The sequence below is a fragment of the Esox lucius genome, chromosome 25, assembly GCF_011004845.1.
Source record: "Esox lucius isolate fEsoLuc1 chromosome 25, fEsoLuc1.pri, whole genome shotgun sequence".
Classification (NCBI taxonomy): domain Eukaryota; kingdom Metazoa; phylum Chordata; class Actinopteri; order Esociformes; family Esocidae; genus Esox; species Esox lucius.
This window is the reverse complement of record NC_047593.1, coordinates 5,720,057-5,747,749: the sequence shown is the minus strand read 5'-3', so window position 1 is coordinate 5,747,749 and position 27,693 is coordinate 5,720,057. Positions and strand designations below refer to the sequence as shown.

The following is a 27,693-nucleotide window of genomic DNA, read 5'->3' as shown; positions in this document are numbered from 1 at the left end:
GTTGTTGCATATTTAGCATCTGGCAAATCTTTTTTTATTCACACGGTCCAGTTCAAAGTCCTTGTATCCAAACGATACTATTTGTGGAGCTCGACTAACGTTACTGTCTGCCGCGGTTTGAATTGTGCAGCGTTAAAGGCACATACGCTGATTAGTGGTGCTGATGTCACAACATATAAAATAATTTTATTGCTGTTTGTTTATTATAAGTTCAAGTCATTGTCGAGTCTTCCACTTCAAGTCAAGTCTCATGTAACTTGTTCTCAAGTCAAAGTCAAGTCAAGTCATTTTCATACTTTAATCAAGCAAGTCACAAGTCCTGAAAATTGTGACTCGAGTCACACTCGAGTCAAGTCATGTGACTCGAGTCCCCCACCTCTGATTTGTTCTGTATAGTCAGTGAAACATCAGTTGTTTCAGCCTAGGAACCAGCACATTTGTTCATTTATTTGTGTAAATGTATAAGTGCATGCAGCGGCCTAATGCCTCTTTCTCTCCTTCCACCATCCTTCCATTCCACTACAGGCCTTGAAAAAGAGACCAGGTTTTTCCAAAATTCTGCACGTGAAGGCAGACATCCTCTGCTAGCCCACTCCACCATTCAGGACCCCCAAAGAAGAAGTGTCGGCCATTTTGTTTCCAGCCACACCAAAAGAACCGATCTAGCCATTCATAACCCCTTGACAGGGCACGAGGGCGGAGTGGCCTGAAGTACCAGTCAGACACACATACTACTTGAAGAGGGAATTCAGCAACTCCTGCAGAAAGACAAAGTTGATATCTAGCTGGCAGATTTTTTCAAAGAAAAAACCTACACTTTTTAGGCCCGTAGCCTTGACTGAGCGACAGACCAACGCCACAGACCGTAAGTACAGACAGACCGATGGACACCAATGACTGTAACCACAGGCAAACGCCACGGGCAGATCAGACCCCCATGGATTGACACCACATTCCGGAACCACAGACGCACAAGTATACTGACGGACAGACGGACACAGACAGACACCACATACTGTGCCGACAGCCCCGACAAACGGACACCACAGACAGACTGACCGACCGGCTGACTGACACGCAGACTGAAAGCCAGTTAAGGACAGGCGCTAGAAAAGCGAGAAGCCCTCACGCAACTGATCCTATCGCATACAAAGCCAGTGGAGGTCGTCCGAAATGATGTACCCGATAGCTCATCCATTTGCACTGATGCTTTTTTGAAGTCAGTTGTGTGTCCTGGAATCCAACTCTACAGTGTGGTAAAGACATAATCCGGCAGGTAAGTCCAAGCAAAAACAAACAGGGATCCACGTCTGTGAACTGCGAAGGGGATTTGAAACATTAACCCAACAGGACTATTGGTCAGCATAGACGGCAATGTTGGCGGCCATTTTTATTTCAAAGCAACAGAGTTGTAATCAGGAGGACTGATGTCGTAGTGGAGCGAGCTTTCTTTATCTCCTTTATTTATTGAGAGCGTTTTAGGAACACGGTCTAAGATTATTTTTATCAGTACGCTAAACCGAGAGCACATTCTGTGTTAATGCACATGAACAGGCAAGGAGGTTGTCTGGAGATGTGGGGATATGCATTGTGTTTTATCATTTTTATCCTGCCTTGAACCAGATAGGTCAAAAATCCCCACCCACTCTTACTATAAGTGTGTGTGTGCTTGCGGAAGGGAGAGCGACCCATGATGGAAACATACCAACTTCAGACTAGGTCTCACATAAAAACGTGAATGCATCTTTTTACATGTTCATTACAGGGTCTTTATAAGTGGATGCTGGCTCCTCCCCCACATGGCAGTTTCATCACAGCAGGGCGCCGTCTCTTTATCTCACAAACTCATGGATTTCCTGCGGTCAGTTATTTCTGTCTGCTGAACTCTAATACTATCGGCCTTTCTTTGTTTTTAAACAGGGTTGCCAGTCAATTCATTATGCCTTTCTTTCAACTAGTGCCATTTGTAGCTGTGCTTGCTAGATCATGTTGTCAAGTGTTTTCTCCAGTGTGCCACAAATCTATAAAGGCAGCAGTCATTTAAATGACCATTGACTAGCTCTGTAAGATTCAGTGGGTTACATATATCTTACATAGCCTACATACAGTACAATGCAAACAAAAAATCAAATCATATATTGACAGAATGCAATTGTGTCCCCAGGTATATTTGAGTAATATACATGGTACAGCTGTTTATTTTATGACATATACCGTAATGCCAAAAGGTATCGTCACCCCTGCGAACTTCAAATAATGCAACATTTCTTCTAGAAAACGGTTTAGCTTAAAACATGTTTTGGTATCCACATATTTTTTTATTTGGTTTTCATTTTAAATTCCACAAACAAATCCTAAAATGGTCTGGACAATATTATGTGCACCTCCTAGAATTAGTTAGAGATACTTCAATGTCAAGCAAATCATTCTCATCTACTTTGTCACTGAACTCACCTGTGGTGGATTGCAGGTGTGTGCAATATGAAAATCAGTCATTATCCCAGTTTGACTAAAGAACGTGACTCATTCAATGTTTTGTGTCACTGTGTTTACCGCAATGAGCATGGAGAAAAGAAAAGAAACCGAATTGAATGAGGAAGTCAGACACAAGATTATAGCCCAGCGTGGACAACTTCAAGGCTGCAAGTCTCATTACCAGAGACCTTGATGTTCCTATTTCCACTGTATGTAATGTTGCAGAGAAGGTTTAGACCCATGCCACTGGTGCCAATCTCCATGGACCTCGCCGCAAAAGAAAACTTGATGGGAAATCGCAACAAAAGAGTTTTTGAATGGTGGAGAAATCGCTTCGATCAACTGGCACATGGATTCTAGCTGACCTTCAGGCCCAAGGTATGATAGTTTGAGCTAGTCCCATTTATCGCCAAATCCGTAAAAAGGGGTTTGTATGTTAGGAGACGTTGTTGCAAGGACGATAAGAAAGCCTGAAGTTTGCGAAAACACACCTGAACATGCCCCAATCTTTCTGTTCCTATTCCTGTTTTACATTCCTGTTTACGGAAAACAAAATGAAACCGTTAAGAAAAACTTCCCAACAGTCAAATATTGAAGAGGTTCAGTGCCATTTTTGGGTTGCTTTGCAGCCTCTGGGCACTGGGTGCCTTGAATGTTTGCATGAAATCAGGAGAATACCAAGGCCTTTTAGTGTGTCAGAAAGTTGTGTCTTAATCGAAGGTCATGGGTCTGCCAGGAGGACGATGATCCAAAACACACTTCAAAAAGCACACAGGAATGATTCAACATGAAATGCTGGACTAACCAAAATCATATTGAAAACTTTTGGAGAGATCTGGAATCAGCAGTTGGAAGGCAAACTTCAAATCTGGGAGAATGGTGGAGTTTGTACTTCCATGGCTATTGGAAGCTCCTACTATATCTGCACCTATTTTGGCCAAAAACTATTCTACAAAATATTGAGTTTAGGGTGTCAATAATTTTGTCAAAGCCATGGCTGTTCACTTTCTGATTTAAAAGGTTCTGTAAAATTAACCAGGGAGGAAGTATTGTGGAGATAAAATACATTGTATAATTTCAACTTAGATTTAGATTTAAAGGGTGCCAATACCTTTGCCACGACTGTACGTAACATTGTCATACGCATAGAGCAAGGACTTTTTAATTTCTGCCCAGTGGAAAGAGTTGAATGACATATCTTTTGTTGCATTCCCAACTGGCAGCCCAACTCAGTTTGAAGTCAGTGTGCGACTGCTGTCTCTCTGGCGCCCTCTGCTGCCCATAATAGATAATGCAGGTTTCACACAAGAAATAAACAGTAATGTCTAGAGCACAGGTGTCAAACTGGTTCCACGGTGGTCTGAGTGTCTGCAGGTTTTCACTGGACTTGATTGATTAATTTGGTCCCTTATTGGTTCTACCCTCACCTGGCTGTTTAGGTCAGAACTGTGAACAAATGTAAAGGAAAAAACTAAAACCAGATTACACTAGGCCCTCCATGGAATCAGTTTGACTCCTGTGGTCTAGAGGCAAACAAAACATTCTCTCATGTCATTGTTGTCCCATTATGCAGTCTATGAAAGCACGGGCAGCACTATTAAGGTTCTCAATTTTTTAGTAGTTGAATTTCTTTTACGACGTCTATATGTTGGTAAACAAATGAAAGTGTGCACAATGCCACTTGGAATGTGTTGTGTGGCAAAGTTGGTCATTTAATGCCATCTGCAGCCATGTTTAATCACAAATGAAACGATTTGGCTTGTTGCCTTTCATGACCTGATTTATGTGATTCCTCCTTAATCCAGGCAGTCAAAACTAATCGACTACTTTAAAGTTGCGAAATTCCTTAAAATAGTGCATACAATGCAAAAACAAGCTTTTGGATCCAAGGATTCACTATCAAAATATATGGCCTAAATTGGTCCCCGATTCTCTAATGGCCCTGGGCAAAAGTAGTGCACTTTATAGAGAATAGGCTGCCATTTGGGACATAAATCTCAATTGCCTGAAACCATCCACTTCTTGTGTCTTTTCCTTAATCTGAATGAAAAGTCTGTCGCTACCGCCTAGTATTACTGTACCGGTATCACTTCGAGCATTGAAGTCGTTGAGCTCGGGCAAGAATGCCCAGTCACCCAAACCATTCCTGCATGCCAGAGATGTATCTCAATAGTCTACTTTGGGTTATAATGTGGTAATACAATCGTTGTCAGTTTGGATCAAGGAAATGAAATAAGGACAGTGATTTTAGACTATTGAGGAACAGCAAATATGATGGAAAGGAAGGTGCTGCCAGATGTGTAACACCAAGGAGCAAGTGAACCACCTAGACAATACAATTTTTGCGATTGTGGTTGCCTGTCTCGCCATGTGCTTTTCCTATACTGAATATGGGATTTTGGTGGTTTTGTCAAGACTATATGGTCTTGAAAGATTTGCCCTCCTGAGATCAAAAAGGTGGTTTTAATGACACTGTCACAAATCGAGAAAACAATTCACTTGTTTATTTAAAATGCGCTCAAATGGCACCCCTATGTGGCGCACTACGAAGGGTTCCATTTGGGATGCACTCATGCATCCTATCTGAGTTTTTCAGTTCCTGACAATCTTGTCTCCTTTTAGACTTTAAACACTGTACATAAAGTGGTTTCATAATAGAAAAAAAAAACATTTGGTGTTCTATAATTAAGGTCATAAGTATGGGGATCTTAAAAATATAGAGAAAACGTCAATTCTGTAACGTTTTCAATCCAAAGTGGAAAGGAAAGGTACATCTATATTAACTATGTATAACGGTAGTGTTGACATTTGAAGTTGTGTACTATAGATACTTTATATTCCATGTTCATGAGACAGTGTGCTATAGAGATGGAAATTATTTAAGAAAGAAAGGATAAAGATTATTTGAGCTATTTATTTCTATAAAAAGAGATGTCTATAATGTGGGCATGTTTGTGTTCATGCATTAATCATCACGTTGCCTTTCTTGTATTCTGCTGTAGTGGCTATAATTATAAAGTAGATGTTAAAAAGATTTTAAGATTGCTTGCAAAGGTTTATGCTGTATTTTATTTTTAAGAAGTCTGTTGTTGCACTAGTCGGAAAAAAATAAGATAATACTGATGTTTAATAGAGTGCAGTTTTTAATGTTTAAAACGCTATTTCTCAGTATTTTACCTATTACAATGCACTTTTTATAGAGCGCTTTTAGAGGCCCATGGGGGTTCTGTAACATTATGAAAAATGTATACTTTTCAGCCAGTCAATATCATCATGCTGTTTCCATGGTTTCCTCTGTCATGCCAAGCAATTGGTTAGTTGCTCTTGTACATGGTCATGTTGATTTTGGTTAAACTGAATGGTAGCCAATGAGAGGCCAGAAGGTAGCACACTTTATGACCAGTAGCCAATGGCAATGGAGTGTCATACAATACAGGCCCTATTTTATGTGTCACATCCATCATACCTCTCTCATTGGCTGTCAACTTATTTGGTTTAACCTTTATCTATGTGGTTTAACCGCATTCCAAGTGCTTTTGAAGTTAATTTACGCCAACATGTCCTTATGCTCACATGATCTTTACTAGGTATTGGCGAGTATTTATATAGTTGTGTTCAGTTGTTTAAAAGCTTCTCAACTAGATCTATTTTCTGACAAAAGAACTCAAGCTGAAATAATATGTACAGTGCTGTGAAAAGGTATTTTCCCCCTGTCAGATTCTTTGCATTTTATGCTTATTCTTTGGATGGAATTTTATCAGATCTTTAAACCAAACCTAATATTAGGTTAAAAGGGATCCTGAGTGAACAAACAACCCAATGTTGATATTAATTTCATATAATTATTAAAGAGATGTAAAGCCCCCATGTAAAAAGGTAATTGCCTCATTAGACTCAAAAAAGTCACCTTTAGCAGCAATGACACCAATCAGGCTCTTGTAGTTATTGATCAATGTCTCACAGATCTGTGGAGGGATTTTGACCCACTGCTCAATGAAGATCTGCTTTCCTTCTGTGACATTTGGTGAGTTTTCTAGCACAAACTTGTCATTTCAGGTCCTGCCACAACATCTCAGTGGGGTTTATGTCTGGAGTTTGACTAGGCCATTCCTAGTTTCATGTAGTTTCGGTTGTGTTTTAGGTCATTGTTTTGCTATACTTAAGCTTCAGCTCATGGACGGATGGCTTGACCATTGTTATGAGATCCTTAATGTAGAGTGTTTGGTTTTTGAAATAACAGGGCCCTTGTAACCCGTAAGTTCCACTTATGTCTCATCTGTCCACAGAATATTGTGCCAGAACTGTTGAAAATCATCCAGGTGGTTAAGATGAACATTCATATTGATGATGAGCAGTGATTTATGCATTGCTACATTTCCATGAATCCCATTTTTACCCTCTGTCTTTCTGAAGAAGGTCATGAACATGGACCGTAGCTGATGTGAGATAGACCAGCAGGTCACTGGATGTTCTAGGTTTCCTTGTAACTTCCTGGATGATTTGACACCTTGTTCTTGGAGACATTTCGGCAGCACAGCCATTCCTGGGTAGATTTACTAGTGTCCCAAACTGTCTTCATTTGAACAATGTGGCTCCGAATGTGGTTCAATTAACCCCTAGAGCCTTAAAGATTGCTTTGTAACCCATTCCAGACTGATTTGTATCTGTTGTCCAAAGGTTTTCAGGAATTTAGTCTGTTGGCAGGGGCCAAGTATAATCTGATTTATATTTTGGGGTTTACCCAAATTAAGGCTGATTGTTTACCAAGGTGTTCAAACACCTGACCCTAATAAACCCTTTCATTTAATTGAATTAACTAGATGGGAAGAACTTTTTTAATTGTTTGATTACCAAATCTTTTCACCAAAAGAATAAAAAATGCACCTAATATCGTTGTCATTTATTTCTCCGAATTTATATTCTAGATCACCCCAGAAAAAACATTTAAAGTCAAAATGTTCAACTGTGTAAAAAAATCATACAGGGGGCAAATATTCATCCACAGCAGTGTATTTCCTGAAAACAGAATAGAATAAGAGAGTTTGATTAGCAATTGAAGAGGAGTCATTCTTTCAAAGCACATACTGTCTGGTCTCGTAAGTTCTATTGTGTCTGTGGTCAAAGAGATTATTTCCCAAATAAAAATATTACAAGTTGTTTTACTAATAGAACTCTGTTCATAAGGTATGAATGTAATCCATGCTTTCTTTTATTTATTTTTTTACCTGGCCACTCCTACTGTGTCATACATTTGAGTGAAATTGAAAGCTTCTTAAGACCAGCTTTGTGCCAAGACTGGTACACTGCTTTGGACCAGAATCCAATGGGCCCTGGGACCATACGTGTCATATCCAACGTTTTTCATTAGCTTGGTTCCAGACTTGGTGGTACATTTTGGCTTATCAGTGACCATAGGGATTAACAAAACAGCACAGCAGATCTGGGAACCAGGCTAGCTTCTTCTTGTTTTCCTTGTATGGATGAGTGTATATTCTCTGCCCAGTCATCTGAATTGTATTTCAAACCATTACCTCAACACTTACCTGGGCAAATGTGTGCACATTTTTTTACAATTTTTTTGAACTGTCATTGATATTATGCTCTTTATCGTACTGCATTGTATATACATACTTATGCCATGTTGGTATGTCAAGGTTTCTTACTCAAAAGTTATTCCAAAAATGATATCATGCTGTTCATCATCCTAAGACCATTGAAATATGAAAAGTTGTTTTTTCCCCGTTCATAGTCAAATTCATCAATTTCTTACCATCAATAAAATTGCTTAAATATGTTGAATTGCTATTTTTATTTTTTTACACTTTTTGTTTTATTTGAACATAAAATCTAAAAACAGTCAGGTGCCAATGTTTGGGACCCATGATGAAGCAAAAAAGAGCTACTGTGAATATTCTAAATATATAATAACTAAAACAGTGGGGACATTATTTTCTGGTGAGAGAACACATTTTCTATGAGGATTCCAGCATCATCCACATTACATTTTCTTACAACATGTCACACAGACGGGGCGGTCCCAGGCATAAGCTGTTCCTTAAGGCCACCCATTCGGTTGCTAGGGGCCCCGATTGTAGTATGGAGGAATAAAAGTAAACCCCTTCGAAAGGCTACACAGAATGTTACGAAACCTACGACTCAGGGATGCCTAGATTAATAAGTAATAAGGTTACAATACAAAACATAGTTTCAACATCCTCCCAACTAGCCTAACAGTCTACTAAGTATACCATAAGTGTTTAAGACACTATAGCACAAAGGTTTGCTATCTTTCTGTTAAAGATAGACTCCCAGAACTAATTCAATCTTCACTATTTATCCCACCCAGACAGACCAATTCCAAACTCCCCCAATGCATCTATAAAAGGATCACCTCACTTTGGCTAAAACAATGAAAACAACGAAACCAATACATTTACATATATTCAATTAGCACCATCCAAAGCTAGACCCTTGGTCTTGCCGGATTCTCCATCTGGTAAACATGTACCTGTAACAAACGACCCATACCATGTACAGCATTGAAACCTATTGCAGGTTTCCTCCCTTTATGAAACACACATTAAAAGACCAAACATCAGTGCGGTTAATCCAACTGAAGTCATAGTTTGTTGAATTGTCCATCCTCACATCTGGTTTGTCTGAGCAGATGGGGCTACCTTGACCCCCACCGTGTAAGTCCATTCCTTTCAGGAAGCAAATAGGCCCATTGGTCTGAGATAAAGATGTCCCACTGAGTTGAGATGCCAGACAACATGGCACCTACACATACCTTCCAAAACACGTCTTTCATTACACTACACGATAATTAATTACATATAAAGAAATATATAAATCATTTTAGAATCAAAGGTATATCCCCCCCAAAACATTATTAATGAAGGCCTACAGAAGATGTTGGCATATTCATGTGGGCTAGCTGTCACACCCTGATGTGTTTCACCTGTTGTTTTGTCCCCGCCCCTCACCAGGTGTTCCCGGTTCCCTATTAGCCCCGTGTATTTAAACCCTGTTCTCTGTTTGGCAGTTGCCAGATCGTCTTGTCCCGTACAGTCGTTTCCAGCGTTCTATGTGTGCATCATCCAGTCTACCTGTCCTTCCTTTCCCCGGTTACGACCATTGCCTGTCTTTCGAATTACGAGCCTGCCTGCCCTCTCCTGTACCTTCGACCATCTGACCGCCTGACAACAAACACTGCCTGTCCCCCACCACGAGCCTGCCTGCCCACTCCTGTCCCTTCGACCATCCGACCGCCCGACAACGAACACTGCCTGTCCCCCACCACGAGCCTGCCTGCCCACTCCTGTACCTTCGACCATCTGATCGTCCGATAACGAACCCTGCCTGTCCACCACTACGAGCCTGCCCACTGCCTGGTTGTTCAATAAATACTTTGGACCGCCCTCCTCTGCCTCTGTGTCCGCATTTGGGTCCCCACTCGTTCATCGCTGTGATACTAGCATAACGGTGGATAATGGATTGGGTATGCATTAGACGGCTGTGAGTCGTGCCAACTTTAGATGCAGGTAAGGAAGGGAAATCCAGTCAGGGGCTTTTACAGAGGATAGAATCTCAATAAGGAGACAAGCTGAGGAAGGAAATTAAGAGTAAGACACTGTATTATTTGGTTTCGTTTGGTTTTCATGGACGTGGCTTACTGTGTAAGTGAGCTGGGATAGCGTGTTAGGACACTTACCAAACTGCTGAAGCTAGTTTAAACCTGGCTGTCTTCTCCAGCATCACTTAACAAGAGGCCCCAGCAAAGGGACATTTTGCTACTTATATTATACACAGAATTTGCTAGTTATGTGTGTAATAAATATCCCAGTCAGTATGCACTGCTTCTGGCTTAACCTAGGGGAAAGCACTTGTAAAAGCTAGGTCATTAGGCTTGCTAAGAGGAAAGCCAAGTGCTCTAATGGTTAAATTCTATATAATTTTCAGGTCTTCCACTGTTTGGGTTTGGCAGGTATAAATGTTTATTTTGCCAGCTTCATACTTACACAGGTGCGCAAGCAAGCTCAAAGCAGTGTCAGTGTTTTACTCCCTTTTCTGGGCCAAAAAATATTCAAATATGCAGTGGTAATTTAAAGGATTGCACAATAATATCCCATTGTATACACTCACTTAAATCAATAGCACTGTGATACAGAAAAATCTTTAAGTCCTAGACCGTGAGACAACATACACACTGGCACAGAACAATAGGCTGATCTCTACATTTCATACTGCATTTTGGATCCAGTCAGAGAATCTACAATAACTAAGTCTACTGAACCTAGGCTATAATCAGACCTCTGGACCATGAACTGCATTTTTATTATGGTTGAGGGTTCTGCTCAAACTAATCTTTGTCTTTAGGATTCAAACTAAATTTCAGCCTGAGGTTGCTTAAGTAGGGTAGAGACAAGACAGTAATTAGAAAAGCGGATGTGTTGAATTATCTCTACCCTACCTTACCACTCAGGGTAAGGATGCTGTTCTCTCGCAGTTGTTAATGTTAAAGCCAGTTATTTGTCATTATTTTTCTCTATTTGTTGGAGCATGAATTTCACATAAGAAATATCAAATGTTGCTCATACTGTATACTCAAAAGTACCCCCCCAGAATGCATGGCACCCTTGGTAAAGATATGCAAATTGACATGCTAAAATGTTGTTTGTCAGCTTGATTTCATGTTCAAATCTTAACTAAAGAAAATAATATTCTTAACTTAATAACTAAATATTCTTTCTCACGTAGATTATTGTCACCCACACACCTGCAGCCTTTCCTTGCCAAGTTAAGAGTCTTCTTGTTGGAGTTCAGAGAACTCAGCAAAGGATCTGGGAACATTAATTCATGGAGAATCTCCCAATTAATCAGAGTCACTGGTTCTTGTTTGTGGACTCCCTTTAGTTTTATAGGATTCAGGTTCGGGGACTGGGATGGCCAATGCAAAAGCTTGATTTTGTGATATTTTTTTTGTGAATGCAGTGAAATTCTTTGCATAACTGTTGCACTGCAAGATCCAAAACCACCTAGTTTTAGCCTCTTAGCAGAGGCATAGGTACTTCATAGAATCTATGATGCCCTGTATCTTAACCTGGGTGTTTCCACCACCATACGTCACAGTGCCTGACCAAACCTCTGGGGTTTGTGGTCAACGCTACATCTGTCACCGTATCATAGAACCAGGTTCCAGTCAATGTTCCAATGATGTTTAGCAAACTCCAGGCACTGATGTATTTTGAGGAGTGTAGAGACTTTCTTCTGTAGGAAGAATGTAAGATGGAAATAAGTCAAACCCACAAGAGCCAATAATATCACTCTCATAACAACTGATCTGTAAAACAAAAGCCTGTTGTGCCACTCATTTGCATTTCAGCCTTGAGTTTCTGGGTGTAGTAGCGGGAGTTCTAATCATGAGTAGCATGGACCCACAGGACCAGGAAATGCATCCACATAGAATATCGATTGAACCCTAATTTCAACTCTTTTCACATATTCTCAAATGAACGGAAGAAAGGGCTTTGATTGGGCCACCCCTGGACATTTCATTTTTGACTGTATGTTTAGGGTTATTTTCCTGCTGGAAGATGAATCTTATGTCCCAGGTCTCTTGCAGATTTTAGCAGGTTTTTTCATAACTTTGTTGCATCCATTTGGCCCTCTAGGTTGATGTGATGTTAGGCTTGAGACCAAAATAGAGCTTGTTTCTTGAGGGCAACAAGCTTTATTTTGGTCTCATAAGACTACTAAATCTTCTTCCCCTTGATCTGAGTCTCCCAAATGCCTTCTGGCAAACTCTAGCTATGATTTGAGGTTTTTCAACAGTGGCTTTCTTCTGTCACTCTCTCACAGAGGCCACTTTTGAGAGGCAAAGCTGTTGTTCACAGTGTCTCCCAGCTTGGCCATGGAAAACTGCGATTCATTTAGAGTTGCCATAGGCATCTTGATGGCCACCCTGACAAGCAACCTTCTCACCTGGATACTCAGTTTTTGAAACGTTAGTTATGCTGGCCTGTGGAAAGTAAAGAACATCCTGACTAGATAGATTCTGTAGATAGATTCACATTAATTTGAATTGCAGTGGATAAACAACAGCCAGTCATTATTTTGAATATCATTTTGAATATATTGAGTACACAATGCTTGTTACTGATGTTGCTACTGTGTGCTGTACTTTGTATTATGCTAGTGGAATAATTTACAGGCGGGACAATACATTGTTCTTTCGGGTACACATTCAAACATGAGACACTGCCAGTCAACCTGGCAGGCAATGATTAAACTAATGCTATCAGAAAAGTTGAAAAGTGCCCTTTATGTTTACAAGTTCTAAATGTATATCTAATAAAGTTTTTAAAAGGATAACTGAACAACAAATAGCAATATCATTAGATTCAGAACCTAAACCACACTGTTTGGTTTAATGTTCCTTACTTTGTATGCTTACCCTAAGAAATAATCCTTGTAAATAGGAATATTTACATTAACCTATATGTAAAGACATTATCACCAATATGTACATTTTGAACAAATAAGATTTGCATCATACCTGTACTCCATCCTATTAGATGAACATTTTTGTTTTCCATTAGCATTGTGGAGTGTGCCAGAGCTTTGCTACTGAAACCATCCGTCATGAGCATTGGGGAAAACTGTGTCTCAATATAAAACATAATATACAGTATATAATTAAAATGACATTATGAAAAATATTTCATAACAATGTTGCACTTATTGTTGATTATTCTAATCAACAATTATTTCTATATTCATTTGTTACATTTTTTAAATAATTTCAGGACAACTGGATTGTAAAATAAAAGCACATTCTTCCACTTATTTGCATTCCAAAACCTTCCAAAATCTGCTTGCGTGGTTTGGAGAGTCAAACGAGTGCACAAAAATAGGATGTACATGAAAACAAAGGAAGTTATGTTCTATATAGGTCCACATTTGTTTCATAATCTGTCCATATCTTAATAATTAACTTTACTGTGTTCTGGAAATGATCTTGTACCCTATCCTTAATTGCTGCTTTTGAATAACGTTATTCTGCATTTGCTTAGAATGTCCATTTGTCTTGATAATATGTATTCTTTCTTAGGCATTGTACTAATCAAATGTGGAACATCACAGTGACAGGTGTATTTAACATGAAATAATGTGAAACACCTTAATTGCCAACAGGTTGACTCCATTCTACTAACACTGCATCACAAGTTCATTCAGGTATGTCGATTCTCCCAGTTGTTGCTGTAAATATGAATTAGTTATTAACTTGCTTGTTTCAACTAAGGTAAAATTATGAAAATAAATACATTTGTGGAGAAATATAACAAACATAAATAACTTGAAAGCTAGAGTCCTGTAGGACATGGCTTTAGCATGCTTTTAGTTGCCTGTTTTAGTGTCTCTTAAGAATCACAAATGGCAAATTCAGGGGTGCACTTATAACATATGGAGATCATCAAAGCTGTTAGCTAAGACTAGGGCTTGGAAAAACAAGGTTTTGGAGGAAAGAATTCTAATTGGCATTCGTATTTAAATCGTCAACCTATTCAAATCATGATTTCTTATAACTTGGTGTATATCACCTGGTGAGCATTAGGGTTGTGTGGCTAGACAGGCAGGCTCCCTTCAGCTTTCCCAGAGCTAACATGTCAGTAATCATCAGATAGCTACCCTTTGCCTGGATAAGATGAGCTGGGTGCACTGGGTGGCACCCATGAAGGTCAGAACTGTCATGTCATCATCATGTCATCATCTTCCGCTTCATCTGGGGCCGGGTCGCGGGGGCAGCAGTCTAAGCAGGGATGCCCAGACTTCCCTCTCCCCAGACACTTCCTCCAGCCCTTCCGGGGGGACACCGAGGCGTTCCCAGGCCAGCCGGGAGACATAGTCCCTCCAGCGTGTCCTAGGTCTTCCCCGGGGTCTCCTCCCGGTGGGACGGGACCGGAACACCTTCCCAGGAAGGCGTTCCGGAGGCATCCGAAACAGATGCCCAAGCCACCTCAGCTGACCCCTCTCGATGTGGAGGAGCAGCGGCTCTCCTCCCGGGTGATTGAGCTTCTCACCCTATCTCTAAGGGATCGCCCAGCCACCCTGCGGAGAAAGCTCATTTCGGCCGCCTGTATCCGGGATCTTGTCCTTTCGGTCATGACCCAAAGCTCATGACCATAGGTGAGAGTAGGAACGTAGATTGACTGGTAAATCGAGAGCTTCGCCTTGCGGCTCAGCTCTTTCTTCACCACGACAGACCGATACATCGACCGCATTACTGCAGAAGCTGCACCGATCCGTCTGTCAATCTCCCGTTCCATCCTTCCCTCACTCGTGAACAGGACCCCTAGATACTTAAACTCCTCCACTTGAGGCAGGCACTCTCCACCAACCTGAAGTGGGCAAGCCACCCTTTTCCGACTGAGGACCATGGCCTCGGATTTGGAGTTACTGATTTTCATCACCATCGCTTCACACTCGGCTGCAAACCGTCCAAGTGCATGCTGAAGGTCCTGGCTTGAAGGGGCCAACACGACAACATAATCCGCAAAGAGCAGAGACGAAATCGTGTGGTCCCCAAACCTGACACCCTCCGGCCCCTGGCTGCACCTAGAAATTCTGTCCATAAAAATTACGAACAGAACCGGTGACAAAGGGCAGCCCTGCCGGAGTCCAACATGCACTGGGAACAAGTCTGACTTACTGCCGGCAATGCAGACCAAGCTCCTGCTTCGGTCATACAGGGACCTGACAGCCCTTAGCAAAGGACGCAGGACCCCATATTCCCGAAGCACTCTCCACAGGATGCCGCGAGGGACACAGTCGAATGCCTTCTCCAAATCCACAAAACACATGTGGACTGTTTGGGCAAACTCCCATGAACCCTCCATCACCCTGTAGAGGGTATAGAGCTGGTCCAGTGTTCCACGGCCTGGACGAAAACCACACTGTTCCTCCTGAATCCGAGGTTCTACAATCGGCTGTATTCTCCTCTCCAGAACCCTGGCATAGACTTTCCCGGGGAGGCTGAGAAGTGTGATCCCCCTATAGTTGGAACACACCCTCCAGTCCCCCTTCTTAAAAAGAGGGACCACCACCCCGGTCTGCCATCCCAGAGGCACTGTCCCCAACTGCCATGCGATGATGCACAGGCGTGTCAGCCAAGACAGCCCCACAACATCCAGAGACTTGAGGTACTCAGGGCGGATCTCATCCACCCCCCGTGCCTTGCCACCGAGGAGTTTCTTAACCACTTCAGCCCGGGTGATGGACGAGTCCACTTCTGAGCCCTCATCCTCTGCTTCCTCAATGGAAGACGTGACGGCGGGATTGAGGAGATCCTCGAAGTACTCCTTCCACCGCCCGACGACATCCCCAGTTGAGGTCAACAGCTGCCCACCTCTACTGTAAACCGCGTTGGTAGGGCACTGTTTCCCTCTCCTGAGGCGCCGGATGGTTTGCTAGAATCTCTTCGAGGCCAGCCGATAGTCCTTCTCCATGGCCTCACCGAACACCCCCCAGGCCCAAGTTTTTGCCTCCACAACCACCCGGGCTGCAGCCCGCTTGGCCTGTCGGTACCCGTCAGCTGCCTCAGGAGTCCCACAAGCCAACCAGGCCTGATAGGACTCCTTCTTCAGCTTGACAGCATCCCTTACTTCCGGTGTCCACCACCGGGTTCGGGGATTGCCGCCTCGACAGGCACCAGAGACCTTACGGCCACAGCTCCAAGCGGCCGCTTCGACAATGGCGGTGGAGAACATGGTCCACTCGGACTCAGTATCTCCAGCCTCCCTCGGGATCCAGTCAAAGCTCTGCCGGAGGTGGGAGTTAAAGATCTCTCTGACAGGAGACTCGGCCAGACGTTCCCAGCAGACCCTTACAGTACGTTTGGGCCTGCCAAGTCTGTCCATCTTCCTCCCCCGCCATCGGATCCAACTCACAACCAGGTGGTGATCAGTTGACAGCTCCGCCCCTCTCTTCACCCGAGTGTCCAAGACATGTGGCCGCAGGTCAGATGAAACGACAACAAAGTCGATCATCGACCTGCGGCCTAGGGTGTCCTGGTGCCACGTGCACTGATGGACACCCTTATGCTTGAACATGGTGTTCGTTATGGACAAACTGTGACTAGCACAGAAGTCCAAGAACTGAACACCGCTCGGGTTCAGATCAGGGGGGCCGTTCCTCCCAATCACGCCCCTCCAGGTGTCACTGTCGTTGCCCACGTGGGCGTTGAAGTCCCCCAGTAGAACGATAGAGTCCCCAGTCGGAGCACTTTCCAGCACCCCTCCCAGAGACTCCAAGAAGGTTGGGTACTCTGCACTGCCGTTCGGCCCGTAGGCACAAACAACAGTGAGAGACCTATCCCCGACCCGTAGGCGCAGGGAAACGACCCTCTCGGTCACCGAAACTCCAACACATGGCGGCAGAGCTGGGGAGCTATAAGCAAACCCACACCAGCCCGCCGCCTCTCACCATGGGCAACTCCAGAGTGGTGAAGAGTCCATCCTCTCTCAAGGAGTGTGGTTCCAGAGCCCAAGCCGTGCGTAGAGGTGATCCCGACCACCTCTAGTCGGAAACCTCTCAACCTCACGCACGATCTCAGGCTCCTTCCCCGCCAGCGAGGTGACATTCCACGTCCCTAGAGCCAGTTTCCGTGTCCAGGGATCGGGTTGTCTAGGCCCCCGCCTTCGACTGCCGCCCGATCCTCCCTGCACCGGCCCCTTATGGTCCCTCCTGTGGGTGGTGAGCCCACGGGAGGGCGGCCCCATGTCGCTCGTTCAGGCTGGGCCCGGCCGGGCCCCAGGTCAGAACTGTTTTAAATATATATAAAAATAGTGAATTAAAGCTTTTGGGAAATATATAAATATATTCTATAATATCTTATACAATAAGCTCTATTTTATCTTGGTTTAATTGTAGATTATTTTGGTCCATTCAGGTATTCATGTGCTCTATACAGTGACACAGAGAGTCTATTGAGCTGTTGTCATATGGTTTGAGAGCCATATATATTTGAGTATCATCTGCATAGCTATGGTAGTTAAAGTTGTTCTGTCGAATTTGACCCAGAGGTAGCATATAGAGATTGAACAAAGAGGTTAACTCTGCATGTCATAGCCACCTTATCAGATTCATGATTACCAAAGGTGACAAAGTAACTCCGGCCGTCTAAATGAGATCTAAAAAAGTCAGATGGCAGTGTGTCGAGACAACATGTGGAAGCTTTTAGATGTCAAACTGTTTCTCCTAGGGATTTCTGATCAATTGTATTAAATTGCGACATAATAACCAAGTTACACTCACCTAAAGGATTATTAGGAACACCTGTTCAATTTCTCATTAATGCAATTATCTAATCAACCAATCACATGGCAGTTGCTTCAATGCATTTAGGGGTGTGGTCCTGGTCAAGACAATCTCCTGAACTCCAAACTGAATGTCAGAATGGGAAAGAAAGGTGATTTAAGCAATTTTGAGCGTGGCATGGTTGTTGTTGCCAGACGGGCCGGTCTGAGTATTTCACAATCTGCTCAGTTACTGGGATTTTCACGTACAACCATTTCTAGGGTTTCCAAAGAATGGTGTGAAAAGGGAAAAACATCCAGTAGGTGTCACGGTTGTAGATTTGGAGACGGAGGCAGGCGCAGAAGTTCGAGGGTTTCCCCTTTTTTATTAAACAAAAATTAAAGAAAACCAAACGGAGTGCCGGGCACTACAAAAATACTTGAGGGTTCAATGGGTCCGTGGTACAGGGGCACAAATATTCTACATAAAGTCCCTCCAACTGCACAGTCAATTTAAACTGGCCAAAATATTTTGAAGAATACCGTAGTACTAGTCATTTGGATTTGTGCTTAGACTCAACCGGACAATTGTCAATCCCTTTCAAACCGGTGCGTCGTTAGTCAGCAGTAGTATAGAATTTACATATAGAAAACCACAACATTCCTGCAATTCTCATCTGATGTGTGCTTGGAAGCAACTGATGATAAGCTTTCAAGGCATTATCTACGACCCTAGAAATATGGTTCCATCATTGAAATCTAAGCCTTTATTCAGAATTTTATAATTATTTCCAAATTATTTAAATTGAATAATCTCTTGACAAAATATTATCTAAGAGAACAACTAACGCTCTTTAATCACTCATCAATACAAAATGCTCCCAAGATGAATATTGAACAATTATTCACTTCAGAGAGTCACGTTACAAGAGACTGTCAATTTGGAATTTATCTATGGTCAATTCAAGAAGATAAGGATATACATTTTGTGCCAAATCTGTGAACACATATTTTGTGAGGTAAAAACTAAAATAGACAACATAATGACTAACTCAATACAGGTTTATGTGTGGGTGTTAGGGGTGCGTTTGCCATCGTCTCCGGCCGGCAGTTGGTACACTGGGTGGAGGTGTTGCGCCAGAGACGGTCACCTTTTCTTCTCCAGACAAGCTTTTTTCTGAATGCCCCAAATAATCGGAAAGTGGATCAGAGAATCAGAGAAAATTAGAAAATGACTTTACCCCAGTCCTCAGCAGTCCAATCCCTGTACCTTTTGCAGAATATCAGTCTGTCCCTGATGTTTTTCTTGGAGACAAGTGGCTTCTTTGCAGCCCTTCTTGACACCTGGCCATCCTCCAAAAGTCTTTGCCTCACTGTGTGTGCAGATGCACTCACACCTGCCTGCTCCCATTCCTGAGCTCTGCACTGATGGTGCCCCGATTCCACAGCTGAATCGACTTTAGGAGACGGTCTTGGCGCTTGCTTGACTTTCTTGGGCTCTGTTGTGGAAATTTCTTATACAATGTATTCTCACTGAGTAAAGGATTGAGTCCCACTGTTAAGATAGGTACAGGAATGTGTGGGACCTGGTATTTGCATAGGGGACATCTATTGTCTGTCCAGATGGAGATCAATGGGTTTTAGGACAGGATAGGAGAAGATACAGCAAGGGGGGCAGTAAGGTCAGTTGGCCCCTTTGGGTAAACACTACAGTAAACATTATGGCAGGAAGGATAAGGTGGGGGAAGATAGCATTTGACGTGTGTGATAGAACAAAGGGAAAGGTGTTTGATTGACATGAAACAGATGGCAGCATCTTACCACACCCCTTCTTCCTATGTAATAAATACTGTCGAAATGATGTTTTTATTTAGAAACTATTCACCGTTACCTTGTAACCTGCATACTTTCTCCTTGCAAGCAAGATTAAAACCGTTTATTGCGCAATTGATTTCTCCTGTCTTGCCTACCATTTTCATAGAACTATTTGGATTTTAGAAATTGCCATCACAGCTCCCTGAAGCCTTCTTAACAACAATTGAACCTCTCTCCTTGAAGTTCTTGATGATCCGATAAATGGTTGACTTAGGTGCAATCTTGCTAGCAGCAATATCCTTTTTGTGCAAAGCAATTTTGTCGACACGTGTTTCCTTGCAGGTAACCATGGTTAACAGAACAATGATTCCAAGCACCACCCTCCTTTTTACAAGAATGTGTTATTCTAACTCAGTCAGCATGACAGGGTGATTTCCATCCTTGTCCTTGTCAACATCTCACCTGTGTTAACGAGAGAATCACTGACATGATGTCACTTGGTCTTTTTGTGGCAGGGCTGAAATGCAGTGGAATCTTTTTTGGGGGGATTAAGTTCATTTTCATGGCAAAGAGGGACTTTCTAAATGTCCTATCTAATTTCAACATATGTAAGTAATTCCCAACAAACAAGATCATTGTATTGGTTAAACCTGGCGGTTCCTTCCATTGGTCTAAGAACATTTGAGCATCACTAAAATCACTAGACTGCATTTCTAAGTTTCTCTTCCTGGCCAACTGTGATTTCTCTTTCACCTCATCTTGTCTCTCCTGCTTCACCTCACCTCTCAGTCTTTTTCTGTCTCTCGCCTTCCCATAGTTTAGCTGTTTGACTGTATCTTTCAATTTCCTCTATGTCAATTATGTTTCTGCTGTCGGTTCAACTGTTGTCTTGGGACTTGTTATGTGTGTCCCATAAAGGGATGAATCCTTCAATATGTTTTAAAAGGACTGTACCTTCATGTAGGATTTCCTACGGGCAGTTATCTACCATAGGGCAAGACTACTTACAGAGAAACCAGACCAAATGTGGATGTGTTCAATGTGTTCAATGTGTTCAGTGTGTTCAATGTGTTCAGTTTGTTCAGTGTGTGCAATGTGTTCAGTTTGTTCAGTGTGTGCAATGTGTTCAGTGTATTCAATGTTTTCAATGTGTTCAATGTGTTCAATGTGTTCAGTGTGTTCAGTGTGTTCAGTGTGTTCAATGTGTTCAATGTGTTCAGTGTGTTCAGTGTGTTTAGTGTGTTCAGTGTGTTTAGTTTGTTTAGTGTGTTCAATGTGTTCAATGTGTTCAGTGTGTTCAATGTGTTCAGTGTGTTCAATGTGTTCTGTGTGTTCAATGTGTTCAATGTGTTCAGTGTGTTTAATGTGTTCAGTGTGTTCAATGTGTTCAGTGTGTTCAGTGTGTTTAATGTGTTCAGTGTGTTCAATGTGTTCAATGTGTTCAGTGTGTTTAATGTGTTTAGTGTGTTCAGTGTGTTCAATGTGTTCAGTGTGTTCAGTGTGTTTAATGTGTTCAATGTGTTCAGTGTGTTCAGTGTGTTTAATGTGTTCAGTGTGTTCAGTGTGTTCAATGTGTTCAGTGTGTTTAATGTGTTCAATGTGTTCAATGTGTTCAATGTGTTCAGTGTGTTCAATGTGTTCAGTGTGTTCAATGTGTTCAATGTGTTCAGTGTGTTCAGTGTGTTCATGCAAATGTGTTGCCCATGGTAATGTACAGCTATGGGCGAGATTAGAGTTCACCCTTAAAAAGCAGGACATAAAGGTTTTACAGAACTCAATGTCTTACTCATTAGACTTCTACAGAGATTATCATTAACATGTTCTCTTGGCACGAGTAGATGCCTTAGTGTTTATACTCATGGTATACTGTGTAGAGTTTTAGACCATGAAATATAGCTACTAACACAGACTTCCATGTTAAATGTTGTTTAATCCCATAATTATACATACGTATGTTGAAGCAAAAACATTTGACATAACTGATACATATTATGGAGTCAGATTTAATAAACTACAACACATTCAATTAATATGGCAATAGCAAAAGAAAAAACAAAACCCTGCTCAACTATTTTACCGATTCAGAGGTATATCCACAATAACCCCAATTAATTGTGTAATAGGTTGTGTGATAACAAAAATGTAGATTTCTATGGTAGTAATTCACACCAAAGATTAGAAGGCAACGCTGGAAAGGCAATACTCTCAGCTTTCAGCAGACACCCTTTTTTACCCAGATAGGGCCTCCTGATTTCATATCAAACTGAATTTAATGAAGTAACAGAGGTACCCCAGAGATATCCAACCTATTTCTCCCTGAGTATCTATGTGAAAACATCCCATAACATACTTTAGTGTTTTATAAACCTACGCATTTCCGAATCTGAGAGACGTGCATGTGTTACAACAGATTACGTAGAGAACACAAATACAGCAATGCAATACAGTTCCTCATGTATGAGTTGGCACTCATGAGTCACTTGGGAAAGTGACTATTATGAGACTGCCTCAGAAGTTCAGACAGCATTCTTGAAATTCCAATCCTATGACAATTCCACCTTTTACTACACCGATCAGACATAGCATTATGACCACTGACATATGAAGTGAATAACAGTGATAAACTCATAATTATGGCAACTGTCAGTGGGTGGGATATATTACGCTGCAAATGAACATTCTGTCCTCAAAGTTGATGTGTTAGAAGCAGGACAAATGGGCAAGCGTATGGATCTTAGTGACTTTGACAAGGGTAAAATAGACGACTGGGTCAGAGCATCTCCAACACTGCAGCCCTTGTGGGGTGTTCCCGGTCTGCAGTGGTCAGTACCTATCAAACGTGGTTCAAGGAAGGAAAAGCGGTGAACCGGCGACAGGGTCATGGGCAGCCAAGGCTCATTGATGCACGTGGGTAGTGCAGGTTGGTCCGTGTGGTCGTATCCAACAGACAAGCTACTCTAGCTCAAAGTGCTGAAAAAGTGAATGCTGGTACTGATAGAAACGTGTCAAAACACACATTGCATCGCAGTTTGTTGCGTATGGGGCTGCGTAGCCGCAGACCAGTCAGGGTGCCCAAAGCGCCTACATTGGGCACATGACCATCACAACTGGACCACAAAGCAATGGAAGAAGGTGGCCTCGTCTGATGAATCACGTTTTCTTTAACATCACGTGGATGGCCGGGTGCGTGTGAGTCACTTACCTGGAGAACACATGGCACCAGGATGCCCTATGGGAAGAAGGCAAGCCAGGGGAGGCAGTGTGATGGTTCAGGAATGGTTTGGGGAACACAACAACGTGTTCAAGGTGTTGACTTGGCCTCCAAATTCCCCAGATTTCAGTCCATTCGAGCCTCTGTGGGATGTACTGGACAAAGAGGACAAATCCATGGAGGTCCCACCTCGCAACTTACAAGACTTAAAGAATCTGCTGCTAACGTCTTGGTGCCAGATACCACAGCACACCTTCAGAGGTCTAGTGGAGTCCATGCCTCAATGGGTCAGGGCTGTTTTAGTGGCAAAAGCGGGACCTCCACAACATTAGACAGGTGGTCATAATGTTACGGCTGATCGATGTATAACACAGAGAAGGTCACCTGTAATACTTTGTCTAATAATAATTTCAATAAATAAGACGACATCCAGTGCCTTTGTCACCCGTGCTTACTAAAATCCTAATCTCTGTAATCTTTACACTCAGGTACATTGGCCATCCCTTCACACAAGGCGCCAGATTCACTGATAGCAGGTTAAATGAAACCCTCCTTTTGGCAAATTCCCCATGAACTTGCCCCTCAAAATTTAGAACAGAAAGCTGTGCTTTCGTAGATACCTCACAGTGGTCATTCCTAATGTTAATGCTGCCTTTGGCGGTTGTTCCTTTCAGTTCACCACCAATAACATTTTCATCACTCCTTACTCCTTAAAATAAATGCCTGTGTTGCTATTTGATCACTGAATACTAAGGACCTTTTCCATCTATTTCCATCTAAAACCTCCATGGGGATGGGAGATTTCTGGCATTTACCAAATTACATGGATTGTTCATTAGCCCAAATATGTATCTACTGGTCCAAAGATGGTTTCTCTGCGTCATTTTTACTGTCATGCCGTTATACGTAAGCAGAGAAATTACCCCTATGCTGTTATCAGGACAAACAATCCAAAGATTTTTGTGCTCACCTCAAAAAACACTCCTACATGAACAGACGTTATACTGTACATACGTCAGAGAATGTGATTCTGACTGTGCATTGGAAAGAGCCACAAGCACATGGGCAGGGCAGCATAGTTCTGAATCACATAAAAAGGTGACTTCACAAACACCTAAGACATTTAACTGAATCAGTGTGCAGAATTCTGAAAACAAAGTGTTTATTGTTCAATATTGGGAGGTTATACAATTACAGTTTTGCGAGCAGGTAAGTCAGAAAATTATTAATTTGATAATATGGTTAAACAAGTAGTTGCAAATAAAATATTAATGTATATCAAAATATCCCTCTAACATTTTGTTATTTTGTTGGCACTATGTCTTTGAAGTTAACAAACCATCCAGAGGGTGTTCATAGTTTTCTGTACTGTTCAGAGATCAATATTGTTCAATCAAACAATACTGATGCTTGAGCAGACATGCTTATTCATTTGATTTCAACTGTTAAGTCAATTAAGATTTGTTTTAAATTAAAAAGTATTCTCTTATCAAATAATGAAATTAGATTTTAATGGAAAATAAAACAAAGATTTATAAAAAGTATAAATACATGTATTTAATCATGAATAATAATGTAATATTATATATATATAGATGATCAATTTATTTATCAAAATACTTAACACTATAGCAAATATCAAACTTGTTTATATCACAACGATGAACGAGTGGGGACCCAAATGCGGACACAGAGGCAGAGGAGGGCGGTCCAAAGTATTTATTGAACAACCAGGCAGTGGGCAGGCAGGGTTCGTTATCGGACGATCAGATGGTCGAAGGTACAGGAGTGGGCAGGCAGGCTCGTGGTGGGGGACAGGCAGTGTTTGTTGTCGGGCGGTCAGATGGTCGAAGGTACAGGAGAGGGCAGGCAGGCTCGTAATTCGAAAGACAGGCAAGGGTCGTAACCGCGGAATGGAAGGACAGGTAGACTGGATGATGCACACATAGAACGCTGGAAACGACTGTACGGGACAAGACGATCTGGCAACTGCCAAACAGAGAACAGGGTTTAAATACACGGGGCTAATAGGGAACCGGGAATACCTGGTGAGGGGCGGGGACAAGACAACAGGTGAAACACATCAGGGTGTGACAGTTTAAAAAATTAATGAAAAATAATCCAACAACAGTCTCCATAACAATTAGTCCTGTCATGCAACAAAATGATAACCTGATGTCATTCTTCTATCTTAGTTGGTGGATAAATGGCCAAAATCATGAGAAGAGCTACTCTACTATTCCTAATAGGTAAGGCAATGATTTTTTTTTAAACATAAAGTCAAAGCAAATGTTTTTTTTAATAATTTTTTTATTGAACTCATAGAAAGATGTAAAGTGTAAAGGATTTTATGCAGAAAACAGTCCAATAAATATCTGTTTATTTCCATTCCATCCAGTAATTATGGCAATGGCAATGCAGAGAACGGTAGCTGATAACAGTACAACCCAAGCTGAAATGACAACAACCATAGAACCTGACACAACAACCACATCTGTTACTACAACATCCACAACTGCTCCAACATTAACAACAACTGCAACAACAAACATGGCAGGTGCCACTACAACCACAGTTGCTCCAACAACAACAGCAGCAACCATGTCAACCACAGCACTTCCCACAACAACTGTAGCTGCCACAACAATCACAGAACATGCCACATCAACTATAACTGCACCCACTTCAACCACAGATACAGCCACAACAACTACAACAACCACACCTGCTCCAACAACAACTACAGCTGTAGCCACTACAGGTACAACAACTACAACAACAGCTCAAACATCAACCACTACTGATGTCTCATCAACTACACCTGCTCCCACAACTGCAACAACAAACATGGCAGGTGCCACTACAACCACAGTTGCTCCAACAACAACAGCAGCAACCATGTCAACCACAGCACTTCCCACAACAACTGTAGCTGCCACAACAATCACAGAACATGCCACATCAACTATAACTGCACCCACTTCAACCACAGATACAGCCACAACAACTACATCTGCCAGTACAACAACCACACCTGCTCCAACAACAACTACAGCTGTAGCCAATACAGGTACAACAACTACAACAACAGCTCAAACATCAACCACTACTGATGTCTCATCAACTACACCTGCTCCCACAACTGCAACAACAAACATGGCAGGTGCCACAACAACCACAGTTGCTCCAACATCAACATCGGCAACCACGTCAACCACAGCACTTCCCACAACAACTGCAGCTGCCACAACAACCACAGAACATGCCACATCAACTACAACTGCACCCACTTCAACCACAGATACAGCCACAACAACTACATCTGTCAGTACAACAACCACACCTGCTCCAACAACAACAACAGCTGTCTCATCAACTACACCTGCTCCAACAACAACTGTAACAACAAACACGGCAGGTGCCACAACAACCACAGTTGCTCCAACAGCAGCTCAAACATCAACAACAAATACAACTGCCACAACAACCACAGAACCTGCCACATCAACAACAACTGCACCCACGTCAACTACAGATACAGCCACAACAACTACATCTGCCACTACAACAACCACAGATGCAACTACTACAACAACAGCTCAAACATCAACCACTACAGCTGTCTCATCAACTACACCTGCTCCAACATCAACAACAACTGCAACAACAAACACAGCAGGTGCCACAACAACCACAGTTGCTCCAACAACAACCGAAGCCACCACGTCAACCACAGCACTTCCCACAACAACTACAACAGCCACAACAACCATAGAACATTCCACGTCAACAACAACTGCACCCACGTCAACCACAGATACAGCCACAACAACTACAACAACCACACCTGCTCCAACAACAACTACAGCTCTAACCACTACAGCTGCAGCCACTACAACAACAGCTCAAACATCAACCACTACTGGTGTCTCATCAACTACACCTGCTCCAACATCAACAACAACTGCAACAACAAACATGGCAGGTGCCACAACAACCACAGTTGCTCCAACATCAACATCGGCAACCACGTCAACCACAGCACTTCCCACAACAACTGCAGCTGCCACAACAACCACAGAACATGCCACATCAACTACAACTGCACCCACTTCAACCACAGATACAGCCACAACAACTACATCTGCCAGTACAACAACCACACCTGCTCCAACATCAACAACAACTGCAACAACAAACACAGCAGGTGCCACAACAACCACAGTTGCTCCAACAACAGCCGAAGCCACCACGTCAACCACAGCACTTCCCACAACAACTAAAACTGCCACAACAACCATAGAACATTCCACGTCAACAACAACTGCACCCACGTCAACCACAGATACAGCCACAACAACTACAACAACCACACCTGCTCCAACAACAACTACAGCTGTAGCCACTACAGGTACAACAACTACAACAACAGCTCAAACATCAACCACTACTGATGTCTCATCAACTACACCTGCTCCCACAACTGCAACAACAAACATGGCAGGTGCCACAACAACCACAGTTGCTCCAACATCAACATCGGCAACCACGTCAACCACAGCACTTCCCACAACAACTGCAGCTGCCACAACAACCACAGAACATGCCACATCAACTACAACTGCACCCACTTCAACCACAGATAAAGCCACAACAACTACATCTGCCAGTACAACAACCACACCTGCTCCAACATCAACAACAACTGCAACAACAAACACAGCAGGTGCCACAACAACCACAGTTGCTCCAACAACAGCCGAAGCCACCACGTCAACCACAGCACTTCCCACAACAACTACAACTGCCACAACAACCATAGAACATTCCACGTCAACAACAACTGCACCCACGTCAACCACAGATACAGCCACAACAACTACAACAACCACACCT

General features: G+C 42.5%; 1 protein-coding gene across 3 annotated transcripts in view; it reads left to right on the top strand.

The window, feature by feature from the left end:
- fbxo41 (F-box protein 41) overlaps window positions 1-3,562 on the top strand; it is a 75,641-nt gene extending 72,079 nt beyond the window's left edge. For 2 of the 3 annotated variants that reach the window (XM_020043971.2, XM_010902654.3), the window contains exon 14: window positions 526-3,562. In XM_020043971.2, the coding sequence (XP_019899530.2) occupies window positions 526-588 (63 nt within the window). In that variant the 3' untranslated portion in view covers window positions 589-3,562. The remainder of the gene's footprint in view (window positions 1-525) is intronic. The other variant, XR_002196186.2, reaches the window with a different exon arrangement.
- The last annotated feature ends 24,131 nt before the right edge of the window (window positions 3,563-27,693 follow it).